Source organism: Neophocaena asiaeorientalis, unplaced genomic scaffold (genome assembly GCF_003031525.2).
Source record: "Neophocaena asiaeorientalis asiaeorientalis breed wild unplaced genomic scaffold, Neophocaena_asiaeorientalis_V1.1 scaffold119, whole genome shotgun sequence".
NCBI lineage: Eukaryota > Metazoa > Chordata > Mammalia > Artiodactyla > Phocoenidae > Neophocaena > Neophocaena asiaeorientalis.
The window spans coordinates 8,534,780-8,547,287 of record NW_020175821.1 but is presented as its reverse complement, the minus strand read 5'-3'; the positions used below and the strand labels follow the sequence as shown (position 1 = coordinate 8,547,287).

Below are 12,508 nucleotides of genomic sequence, written 5' to 3'. Positions count from 1 at the left end.
ATATATATATATCTTTAAAATGCACAGAAAATGGGTGGGGAAGATACAAAACAAACTAATTAAAGGGACAATTTTTGTGACTTTTTTTCATTGTACATGTATTAACTGCCATTAAAATGTCAATGACACATAGAGCAATAAAATATTTTTTAAATCACTATCTTGTGTTATTCATGAGCATTAATGTACTATTTTTAAAAACATTTTTGTTTTTAAAAGAATTACAACCTTGTGACATGACATGCTTTCGGATTACAAATGTCTTTTTTTTCTAATGTCAGAAAATGTTCTGCTATTTTACCAGCTGAAACCAACCTGACAAGACTGTTTCAATTGAAAAGGAGATAATTTCAGGATCCCTAGGCTAAGGACTCCCAGCAGCAAATAAAGCAGTGCTAGACCTGTAGAAGGCATCCTACAAATGCTTAAATAAATCCACTCTTTTACTTGTAGCATACAGGAAAATAGAAGGCTTTATGTGAAGAAAGAAATATGAATACTTTTGTAACTAACACATGCCCATAATCCAAACCCTAAAATAACATAACTGTAGAATTTCACAGCTGGAAAAGACCTCAGAGAACATCTGTACTAGCTCTTCATTTTCCAGGTAAGAAACTGAGGACCAGAGGAAAATGACTTGATAAAAGTATAGAACAAAGTAATGGCTGGTTAGAACTGGAATCCAGGTTTTCTGAGACATAGTCTAGGTCACACAGCCACTAAAACTAAAGAATTTAAAGGAGCGACTTTTAAATTAAATCCATTCAAATCGGTCCTCTGTTGTATCTTTTCTTCCTTATTACTGTCAAAGGAAAATAATTTTGTCCAAAATTTTAAAAGTGAACAAGAGCTGTATTTGTATTTTTATTTATTGCTTGAGAAAATTACCGGCAATGGCCTATTTAAAATTAGAACGTGATGCTTGGTACTCAATTTCTGAGTTCTGGTGGATAAAACAGCATATTTTTACACTAATTGGCCCTACTAGGCATAATTCTTCAGAGCTGAAGCCCTGTTATTTCAGTTTCAGACATCAATATATCCTTATTGTTTGCTTTTTATGTGTATTGTGTATTTTTCCTTTCTTCTGATAGCAGTCCTGACATCTCAGACCATCCTACACAGATTTCCTTTATAACAATTGATATGGACAGGTTGTCTGTAATGACCCTGTAAAATGAAACTACACACAATCTTTTTTACTCTTTTATAAATTAGTTTTCTGTTTCCTAACTATATATTCTATCTGTTTTTATGCCCTCTCTGAACTGGCACATTATTTTCGTCACCTTGTTGGTTCCTTTGCCAGAAAGTTAACAAATTTTGATTAAAGCTCAAGATCAATCTAAGAAATTTTGTTTTCTGACAATATATTATGACAATGGCAACAGTTAGTAGTTTATAGGATGTTAAAATTACTGCAGGTCCTATATTGTTGTATTTACTTGACTTTCAAACCTTTCTACGTGACATCAACTTTTTTTTTTGGGCATGCTGCGTGGCTTGTGGGATCTTAGCTCCCCGACCAGGGATCAAACCCAGGCCCGCAGCAGTGAAAGCACTGAGTCCTACACACTGGACCATGAAGGAATTCCCAAGATGACATCAATTTTTATGACCCTAATTGTTACAGACATTACTGGTTCTCATTATTACTATTTGTGCCAAGGAAACCAAATCTACATCCTCTTTCCAGGTTTAAGGTTCTTAACTGAAAGATTTAAATACACAAATATTAAGTGATATAGATTACAAGCATATGACAATTTTTTCTTTATACTGATGCTGGTAGTAATACTGATATTATACCCCAAATCAGGTACCATAAATTAGCATTTATAGCATTAGTATCTACTCATCACTGAATTTCTTGGGGGGGGGGGGGGGGCTGGGAGGCGGCAACATTTATAAGTAAATAATTGTTGTATTTCAGTTTAAACAAAGCTACAATCTGATTCATATATATGCTATAATCTCTGGTGCATATAAATATGGTACACCTACAGCATTGTTCTTAGATTATATTCCAGTTAGAAAATAAAATATTAATAACCAATGACATATCATACATATCAGTTTTTAGACTAAAGATTAGTAAATACTATATGGGCATCTAAATGGTAACTTCACAAATGAGCTGAGAAGAGGAAGATAGTTACCAGAAAGTGGAACTGACTTCAGCACAGAGATAAACTTCTGGATGAGCTGTGAAAGAAATCTTCTTTCTTGATAGGCTCTAAAATCAGAGAGAACAAAGTGACCAAATTATTTTTGAGAAATAATTATTTCAAAAGTAAAATTCAAATGCTGAACAGCCTTTCTTACACTGTTCAAAATGTTCCATTTCTCTCTGAAATCAGGACCATAATTTAAACACACAGCTTCTTCTTTGAATGTAAATATAGCACTACATGAAGGAAAGAAGAGCCTCATTACTGGCCTAATAAACCAGCCAAGAAAGCATCTCTATCTTCTTACTGTAAAAGTTTTCACTTGTGATTTAAAGGTCAGAACTAGAAAGTTTTCAAAGTTTCATTTACAGTCTTCTCTTGAATCACAAAAAATCTAACATTTAAGTATGTAGTTAAAATGAGATAAGCAATTACATACTTTAATATGTTTAAACTATTAAACACAATAGAGTATTACGATGTATAAAAATTAAATGTTAGTTTAAAAAACAACTTTTTACTCATTACTAATTTAAGATGCACTATGTACCAACTAATCAAAAAAAAATCATAAGGTACTGGATGGCTACAACTGATTATGCCAGTCCTGGTGGAAATAAAAAGGAGGAGAATGACTAAAATATACTTGAAATGACAAGTCATAAAATATAATTAATAGCACAAGCCAGCATTAATAAAACTGGCTGACATTAACTGAGCACTTACTGTGCCAGGATGTGAGCTGTGTTAAGTACATCATACAAAATAGTCTCATACTGACGATAGTCCTACGAAACAGGTACTATTGTCTTGATTTCACACTGAGGCTCAAGGAGGTACAGTAACTTGTCCAAATTTACACGGCAGGTGAGTGTGAAACCTAGTTAAGTCTGATTGTAGAACCTATACTCTAAACAACTATACATAGTCTAATCATTATGAAAAGACCCGATGTTTCAATAAGAAACACATTCTGTTTTAGGAGTTCAGAAGAAGAAAGCACTGTGGCCTAAAGTAGTTGGTGTGGAAGAGCATTTAGAAGGTTACCCTTCAATTAAGTGGAGTAGAGTGGAAAGGGTAGTTAGGGAAGGAATGTTCACAAAACAATGAGTAGTCTATCGATTTGGAATTAAATCGTACTGAGGTAACGGGAAGAGAGAGTTTAAATATTTTAGAAGTAGTCAAATAATGCAAAGATATCATGTAATTAGCCCAATCAAGAGGCTATTGGTTAGAAAGATACCATGGAAGAGATGAGACTGGAGTTCGAAGTTAAAGAAAGGATATTCCTATTCTGACCCTAATATCCTGTCCTTATAGCTCTCACCTCCTTACTCCCAAACTTGTTTCTCTGATATCCAGCTTTTTTCAGTTCTTCTCATTTTCAGTAATCACCAGCATAACTCCAAGCTTCACTTCTTTTCGTCCTCAACCCTCTTTTCATAGTTTACATACTCACTACATAATCTCACTCATACTCATGACTTCAGTTACTATCTACAGGTGTATACAGACTACTCTCCTAAGTGGAGGAAAAAATAGAGTCAGAAGAAGTTATCATAGGCCCAAGGGGAGCGAGTCCTAAGCATGTAAGCAGAGGGAAAAAATAGTGAGTGGAAAGAGCACTTAAAGATGAAGAAAGAAAAAGGATCACTGCTGGAAGAGTCAGAGAGTAAATAAGGCAAGAGCAGAGTTAGACCAGCTAGCCTCAAAGAGAGAGAGGAACAAATCTCTTAGAGTATACAGATTCTTCCCCTGTGTCCTACTAACAGCACTTTGCTTGATGAAATAAATGCTTGCTACTAGACTTTTATCCAATTGGTAATACTTACTATTAAAATACCCTGCAACCCTCATCTGCTTCCTTAATTGTTATACTTGATTTATTTTTCTCCTTAGCATGGACCACCATATAATATACCATATAATTCACCTGTTATTTGTTGCCTTCCGCAACTAGAATGTAAGCTCCACAAGAGCAGGAATTACTTTCCATTTTCTTCTCTGCCACAACCCCTATACCTATAATAGTACTCAGCAAAATAATAAACACTCAATATTTATGGAATGAATGAACTGTATAAAATGGAGTGTATTAGTCATTGTTAAGAGTGCAGGAGTAAGAAAAAGAAAGGTAAGTTGGAATGATAGCCTGCAGATTGTGAAGAAAACTGAGAACCATCCACGACAGAGACCATGATGGACAACAGGCAAGGGGAAGACCCAGTGATACACTTACGACTGGAGCAGAGATAAGGGAAAGGAGAAAAACGTGGTGAAGTTTTGGCTTCTCCCTTGGACCTTTGAGAAAAATATTCCTATGATAGTCTAAGTGCTTCTTAATCATTTATTTGGTTCAGCAGTATGTAAAGGAAACAACAAGTCAAGTCAGCAATATCTAAGACTCACAGCCCAGCATAAGAAACCAACATGGAACAAAGCTTTGGCAACATACTGTTCTCTTGTTTCTGGATCCATCTTTTCATCATTCTTTTTAATCAAGTTCCAGAATTTTCTTAGTTTAGGTGTCTTTTTTAATTCTAATTCCAATCGTGCCTGAAAGAGTGATGTGACATTAAATTATCAGTAACCCCAAAGCTTACAAGGATAAAGATTAGATCAACTATTAGGTAGTTTTCTAATGTATGGATATAATATAGAACAATGGGATAAAACCAGAAAGCAACATGACAAAACCTGAAAACTAAGAAACGAATACCTATATTTTAAAGAACTGTTCAATTCTGACACTCGTTAATAGAAAAAAATAAGACAAAAGAAACTGCCTTTTCTAGCCAAGATTTTAAGCTCAATAATACATTTTTTTCTTATTTCTAAAATTAAGGACTTCAATTTGAAAAATGAGCATTAACATTTAGGAGTATTAAAGTTCAAAAAAAGGGTCTGAAACAATGAACATAAAAGAGCTATCACAATAAGGAAATGTCCACACCACAACATTCTTTCTTACTGCACTTATCTATTTTTAACTTAGTATTAATTATTTATACGTGCCTGTTTTCACCTTCATCAACTGGTACCTATGAATGAGCTTGCTTATCTGGGCATCTACTAAACCACCCAAGAGCAGGAAATGGAATTCTGAATACAGTATTATACTGAAATTTGATAGTTTTAACTTCATTCCCTAAGATCTGTTAATTTGATACTGGCACATATTACCCAACAGGAATTTGATGAGAAAAATGAAGTTGCCAATACTAAACATAATTCTGATCTTCTCCTATAGCTGTATGTACATTCCAGTCAAGAAAAATAAAAAATTCAAGTCTGTATTTAGTCTCATCCAAAGACATATACACGAGTAATAATATTTTACTAAATTAACTCCTCTCTGAGCACAATAGATATTACCTTATTTCACCTTACAATAATGAAATCAGGTGAAACGTATGCTAGCTTACATATAAAAACTTTAAAATGGAAAAAACTACATCTATGATAAGTTAATGCATAGTAAATTAGACAAATTTTGTAAGCAGGAAAGGGGACTTTTAGCTACCATTTTATATCCATATTAAAGCTACACAGTCTAAAACCACATGTTCCACTTATAAATATATGTAAGTTTCTGAAATTAGATACTTACAGGCTGTAAGCCCATCCACATTGGGAGGGAGATAAGCTGCTGTACTTGACTCCGTATCAAGTCTACTTCCTGTTTAAAGCATGAAGAAACCAAGTATATAAACACACCAGCACTTTAACCTAAGTCTTTACATAAGGCGCGTACTGCCTTTTTAAGTCCTGGGGGAAAACATGCCATCAGTACTTTCAAATTAATGATATTTTATTATTAAGAAGTTCAATACTTTTTAAAAAAGATACAGTCAAGCCTCATTATTTGTAGATTCCACATTTGTGAATTCATCCACCTGCAAAAATGTATTTGTAATCCCCAATTCAATATTCCCGATGCTTTTGCTGTCATTCATTGTCAGCAGAGCAGAGAAAAACGTGAGCTGCCCAACACATACATTTCCAGCTGAGGCTGGACAAGGCGATGCTCTGCCTTCTTGCTTCAACTCTCATATTATACACTAGCATCTTTTTTTGGTCTATTTAGTGCTACTTTTTCACATTATTGTGTTTTTTTGTTGGTGATTTTGCTATTTAAAATGGCCCCAAGCACAGGATTGAAGTGTCGTCCAGTGTTCCTGGGCGTTAGAAGGCTGTGATGTGCCTTAGAGAGGAAATATGTGTGTTAGATAAGGTTTGTTCTAAGTTACAGCACTGTTGACCACGAGTTCAATGTTAATGAATCAACAACATATATTACATAAGGTGACTTTAAACAGAAACACATAAAACAGTTATACGCTGATCAGTTTGTTGTGACCAGAGGCTTGCATGAACCTAACCCTGTATTTTCCCCAAGAGCAATGGTTCAGTTATAGCTAATTCAGTGTTCACAGCTTTTTTATAGAGTGTAGCTACCTCAAATAATGAGAACTGATGGTAAGCTGAAAAAAATAAAGTATTTCAATAATAAGCTAGCTTTAAGTTAATTAAACCTAGCACCAAACTACTAATACTAATTAAACCTTGGTTTTGTTCAATTGCTGACAAGGAATCACATTTATTTATATTTGCTTTTTTAAATTTAATAAATGTTAAAGAGATAATAGTGACGTATCATAAATCTTTTTCTTATGTCTTTACAAGATCCATATGAGGTACTACATGGAAACAGATAATAATCATCCATCTACCAAGACTGTTTTCAGGGAAAGAGAAAACCCCATGCATTCTCCTGTACGGGTCTAAATGCACTACCAATTCAGAAGCACCTATCTTTAAATAAATAGGTATATACCTTCAGATAACCACAGTAGAGAAGCACGAGTGAAATAGTAATTACGGTAAATATTAAGTTTTTAGAAGACAATCCTACGAAGAATGAAAAGTATCATACACAACCCAAAAGACTTTCAAAGATCATCCATAACCACCCCTACACAGTCAACTCAAAACATAACTCTCCTGCTGACCTGCCAGCTTATGCATGAAGTATGACTGAGAAGTAATGAAAAACCATGTTTCTGTGTATAGCTTACACACACAGATCTCATTACTCAATGTTCATATTAGACTCTTTGCTGCTCTACGTCTGGAGAACTTCAGCTCTTATTATCATTTTACTTAGAGGCTAGATAGAGAAAAGGAGTGATCAAGTCTAAATCTATTAAAAAGCAAACAGATCTTATAAAAAGATTTTACTGAGAAGGGGCTGAAATCAAGCTGTTAGCATTATCCTCATTCCCCACTACTATGAAGACTTGGCTACAGAGGTAATCTCATCTACATTCAACTGAAAAGAACAAGAAAACTTGAGTTTCCCCAAAAGATAAAGTAAAATTACCAAACTATTGAAGCAATGATCAAGAAAAAGCAATAAGACTGTCTGTTCATGGAGTGAAAATTCACCATCAGTTTCAGCTAATGCTGCTTTCAAGATACACTTGAAAAAGAATGGGAAGTCATCTGGCTTCTTCTTAAAAGTCTGAAAAGAAAAAGAAAAATTCATTTTGAAACGGCTTGCTCACCTCTTTTTCTCCTTTAAGCAAACACTGGTGGACTTTTTAGTAGTCCATTAACAATACCTAATAATTACAAAAACATTATTTGCTTTCTTATTAACGGTAGCAAGTCAAACATAGGTTTCTGGCAGGACTATGTGAGAGTTGCAGAACCGTTCAGCTAATAAAATAATGGCTTCAATTCCTTTATTTTTTCTTCAAGGATTAGGCTGGTAATTAGCTTAGGCTTTGTTTTCTTATTAAAGATCTAAAGTGTTTTAACTCTTCTAATTTAAACAAAAGAAACAACATCTTTAGCAAAAACTAAAGTCTTCCCACTCTAATCTCAAAGACAGCCTTTCCTTTATATTCTCTTTACTCTTAACATGTTAAAAAAAAAAGGTAAATAATGTAAATATATTCAAGCCTCTCTGTGATCTACCTCCCCACCTAGTTTCTTTCTGTTACTTACCTCTCCCTTCTTTCATAGGCATGTGCTCCAAATGTGTGGCCTACACTAGCTGTTTTCACTTACTTCCCTACAACAGGTTTCCACCCACAGCACTCCCTGAAGTTGTTACAGCTGTCAAGTGCAAAGGACTCTTAGCAACACTCAACCCCTTTTCAATGTGCTGAAGGCTCCTCCTCCTTTGTCACTTTACAGACCAGTGTTCCTAGGGTTCTAGCCTCATTCTTCTTTTCCCCCTCCCATTACTTCAACTACCATATGCTAATGATTCTAAATACACATTTTCAGTCCAGGTTTCTCTAGACCCTTAGATTCCTTTGTCTACTAAACAATTTCACCTAGATATTCCAAAAGCAATTTAAACTCAGTAAGTCCAAAACTCAATTCAATAATTTTGTACCCTCCAAAGTATTTCTCAACCCTCTTCTACCTATCTTGGTAAATGGCACTCTCATCTTTTACATTCAGTTGCCCAAGCCTGGAAGGTTATTGGAAATAATACCTCTCCCAGCTAAAGCTACTTCAATTATCAAGTCTAATCAATTCTACTTTCCAAACCTGTGTGTAACCTCTTCTCTTTTATCTGTATTGTCTTTTCTCTGTTTCAAGCTCTAATCACCAAAGTGGTTTGTATAACCTGCAAACTGATCAAGTCATTCTCTGGCTTCCCTCTCCCTTCCTTTGGTAGTTCGAAGCAACTTCAAGAAATCCCTAAGATCTCTCAATAAGACACAAGGCCCTTAGTTTACTCTGGGTTCTAATCTGCCATATGATGGTTGTCACTTAATGAATATTTCAGTGAAATGTCCATGGTTTTATCTTAAAGAATGTTAACACCTTTTCATTTTGGAGACCATCCCCTCAAAAGAGATGACAAGTACCCATGCCTTTCCTTATTTAAAAAAGTATGACTGGAGGGGAAGAAACTCTTTTGATAACCTGACCATTTCATGGTGGCCAAAGAAAGCCAAAATTTTGGATCTCTACTAGCTGATCAAGCCTATACTACAGTAGCACAAAGAGAAAATGTCAGTCTATTAGAAATGTCAAAAAGGGAAAACAGATCCCAAATCAGAGACAAAGAGAAAACTGAAATTACAATATATCTGTCTCAACTTTGGAAACACTACTTTATTCACATAAAACTACAAATATATACCCCCTGCTGTGAAACAAGGCACTGAAAAATATCTCATTTAAGCATTATCTGTTTGTGCTACTTAATATAAATTTTACTTTATCTGATGTAAAAGTCTTTATAACTCATGCCACTCTGTTTTAAGTTCAAAGCAGAAAAATAACTCCACATTCATCTTTCAATTCTCAGTAAATTAGTTTAAAGAAAGTATTGAAACCGAAACAAATCTAATATTATTTTTCATACATCCATTCTTTTTCTCAACACTGAATTTATTATTGGATAAAGTTTTGTTCTAAAAACATTATTTACTATTGGTAAAAAGTGTGCTACTTTGTAATGGCTTAAGTGAGCACAGTAAGAAAGCTATGAAGTAATTTAAATCTGTTACCTCCCATGCAGGGACATTTTCTCTGAACTTCTCATTCACCATACAGCAGATTGACATTAAATAGGCTTTGCTGGACACTTCTGGAGAATAATTCATCCACAGGTAATTTTCAAGATACTGGCTGTGGAAGAATGAAAAGGCATAGAATATTTCATTAGTTACCACCACTTCTTTGTAATATATCACTCCCCTGAAAAAGCCTAATTATTTATAACTTTTTGAAAATCTATATTTATAGTTTGAGAATCCTTCACAAATTTACCTATAATGTAGGTCAGTGCTACCTACTATAAACATATGTAGCAAATGTGGCTTTGGAGAATGAGTCTTATACTTTTAAAGCAGGAAGACCTCAAAGGTTATTGATATATATAATTATCACCATTAGAGCACTGGATATTCCCTTATCTAAGGCATTTCGTGGAGTAAAAAATAAAAATATTTGGCAAATATCAGCTCTAAAATGGAATGATATGATGGGCAGCTTCACAGATAAATGTATCTGAGAAATTAATATGAACTCACATCAGGACCAAATGATTTCTGGAAACTAAGAGACTTAACAAATCAAAAAGAGGATTTGTTACTTAATTTACAAGGTATTCAACATAAGTCAGTTTTCAAGGTAACTGGCATTTCCCCCTCAAGATGCCAAAATTCTTACTCTAAGACTTTGGTGAAAATATTCCTAAACGAAGTAAGTATTTCTGATTTCTAAAACAAAGCTTAGCCATTTCTTATTCAGAGTAATTATAAACATCAGTTACTGTACGGGGTTGTAAAATACTCTCAAGCACTAATGCAAAAAAGAAGGACTTTTTGTTCCCATTTTAAATCACTCCACACGTATTACTTTTCAATTGGTTACAAGTGCACGTGCACATACTTGCACACACACGCAGAATTATGCATTTTAGATTCTGCTATAGCATATAATTTTTCTACTTTCTCTTCTGCTTCAAAGGTCTGCTCACACTGGTATTTCTATGGGTCTATCTTTAGCAATCATTCTTGCTTAATTTGCAAGAGCCTAGGAAACCGGTAAATAGTATTTTATCCTAAACAATGGCCAAAAGGCTCCAAGTTAGAGACTACTCTTTCATAAATAAAATTCATGAAACTTCATATCATTCCTTTCTTATAAGCTTAAATTTTTTCCTGAATTATGCCCTTTAGAACTTCCATTACCAAGTCTGTTAATGTGAATCTGTCTGAAATCTCTTCATTTCATGGTAGTTTAGCTGGTGATAGAATTCTTTCTAAGTTGATAGTTCTACTTTTCTTCTATGTACTAGTCTCATACTACTATCTTCTCTATCATTACAATTGAGAAGTCTACAATCAATTTGTTCTTCTTCCTCTTTGAGTAATCTGTCTTTTTCTCTCCAGCAGATTTGAAGATCTTTACCCTGTCACTGTTCCTCTGTTCACAATTTGCTATATATACTTCCTGAATCTAAAAGACTCATATGTTTCAACTGTAGAAAATTCTTAACCATCATCTCTTCTAAAATGACACTCCTTCATTCTTTCTAAATCTCTTCTGAAACTCCTAATGGATCTTCTCATTCTAGCATCTAGATCTCTTAATTGCCTTGTACACTTTCCATCTTTATTTCTCTTTGCTATTATTTGTTAATTTCCTCAGCTCTAAATCCCCATTCATTAATTCCCTCTTTAGCTGTGTCTCATCTATTTAATTTGCCCATTGAGTTTTTAATCAATGATTTTTATTTTCATTTTCCCCCAAACTGTCCATTTTTAGTGTCCTGTTTCTTGTTCACATATTCTATGTGTTCTTTTATACCCATAATAATTTTAAACATGATTGGACAGTGTGTATCAATTATATAATTACCTGGGATTTTCTGGGGGATATCTAATTCTATTCTTTATTGTTTCAACTAAATCTTGCTTTAATGTGCTTTGTAATTGGGAGTTTGAACTCATCTTTACCAGGGTTTTAGCTGCAGGATTCTTTTTGCAGTAGAGTTGGAATACACATCCTTTCAGAGTATCTTTTTATTTGTTCCTGCCAGATGCCCCACAGATATCATTGTCTTGCCACAGTTTTTAACAGTAATGTCTTGGGTATTATCTGACTACACAGCAAACTCCAAACCTATTCTTTACATTTTTCAGATGATGAATCTGAGAATATTAGCATCAATGATTTGCCCAAGATGATGCAGTTATCTCCATGATATACACATGATACAGAACTGACTCCAAACTACATCTCTTTAATCCAAACTTAAGGACTGTTCAAGAATTCCTTGATTTTATTTTGGCAATCACAGCAAATGTAATCTATATAATAACACGTCCCTCTTACGCATTTCATCAAAGATTCAGTTCACTCTCCTGTACCCAGGCACCTCCTCCATGCCATCTCAGTTTTCACTCTAGCAAGAGACCATCAATTATCTCTATTACAAACTTGAGACTCATTATGTCTGGAGGCTGGCACAGAGAAAATGGCATTCTAACCCAGAAATTATTATACATAAAAGTTCCTGGAAGGTAACAACCCCCTTTTTCAGTTATTAAAAATCTTTCACTGGGCTTCCCTGGTGGCGCAATGGTTGGGAGTCCGCCTGCCGATGCAGGGGACATGGGTTCGTGCCCTGATCCGGGAGGATCCTACATGCCGCCGAGCGGCTGCGCCCATGAGCCATGGTAAAAAAAAAAAAAAAAACTTTCACTGTCACTGATGCCTTCAATATGCTCTGCTGCTTTCTTCTTCAGTTCCTGCAATTCTCTTGGTATCTGATATTTGCCAGGACCATAGAATTC

The 12,508-nt window shown here is 34.6% G+C and overlaps 1 protein-coding gene across 3 annotated transcripts in view; it reads right to left on the bottom strand.

The window, feature by feature from the left end:
• The window catches only part of AQR (aquarius intron-binding spliceosomal factor), a 116,816-nt gene that overhangs the window by 91,757 nt on the left and 12,551 nt on the right, over nt 1-12,508 (bottom strand). For all 3 annotated transcript variants that reach the window (XM_024732459.1, XM_024732461.1, XM_024732462.1), the window contains exons 5-9: nt 9,713-9,833; nt 7,558-7,698; nt 5,785-5,853; nt 4,630-4,730; nt 2,163-2,239 (exon numbers count right to left, since the gene is read on the bottom strand). In XM_024732459.1, coding sequence (XP_024588227.1) covers nt 2,163-2,239; nt 4,630-4,730; nt 5,785-5,853; nt 7,558-7,698; nt 9,713-9,833 — 509 coding nt within the window. The remainder of the gene's footprint in view (nt 1-2,162; nt 2,240-4,629; nt 4,731-5,784; nt 5,854-7,557; nt 7,699-9,712; nt 9,834-12,508) is intronic.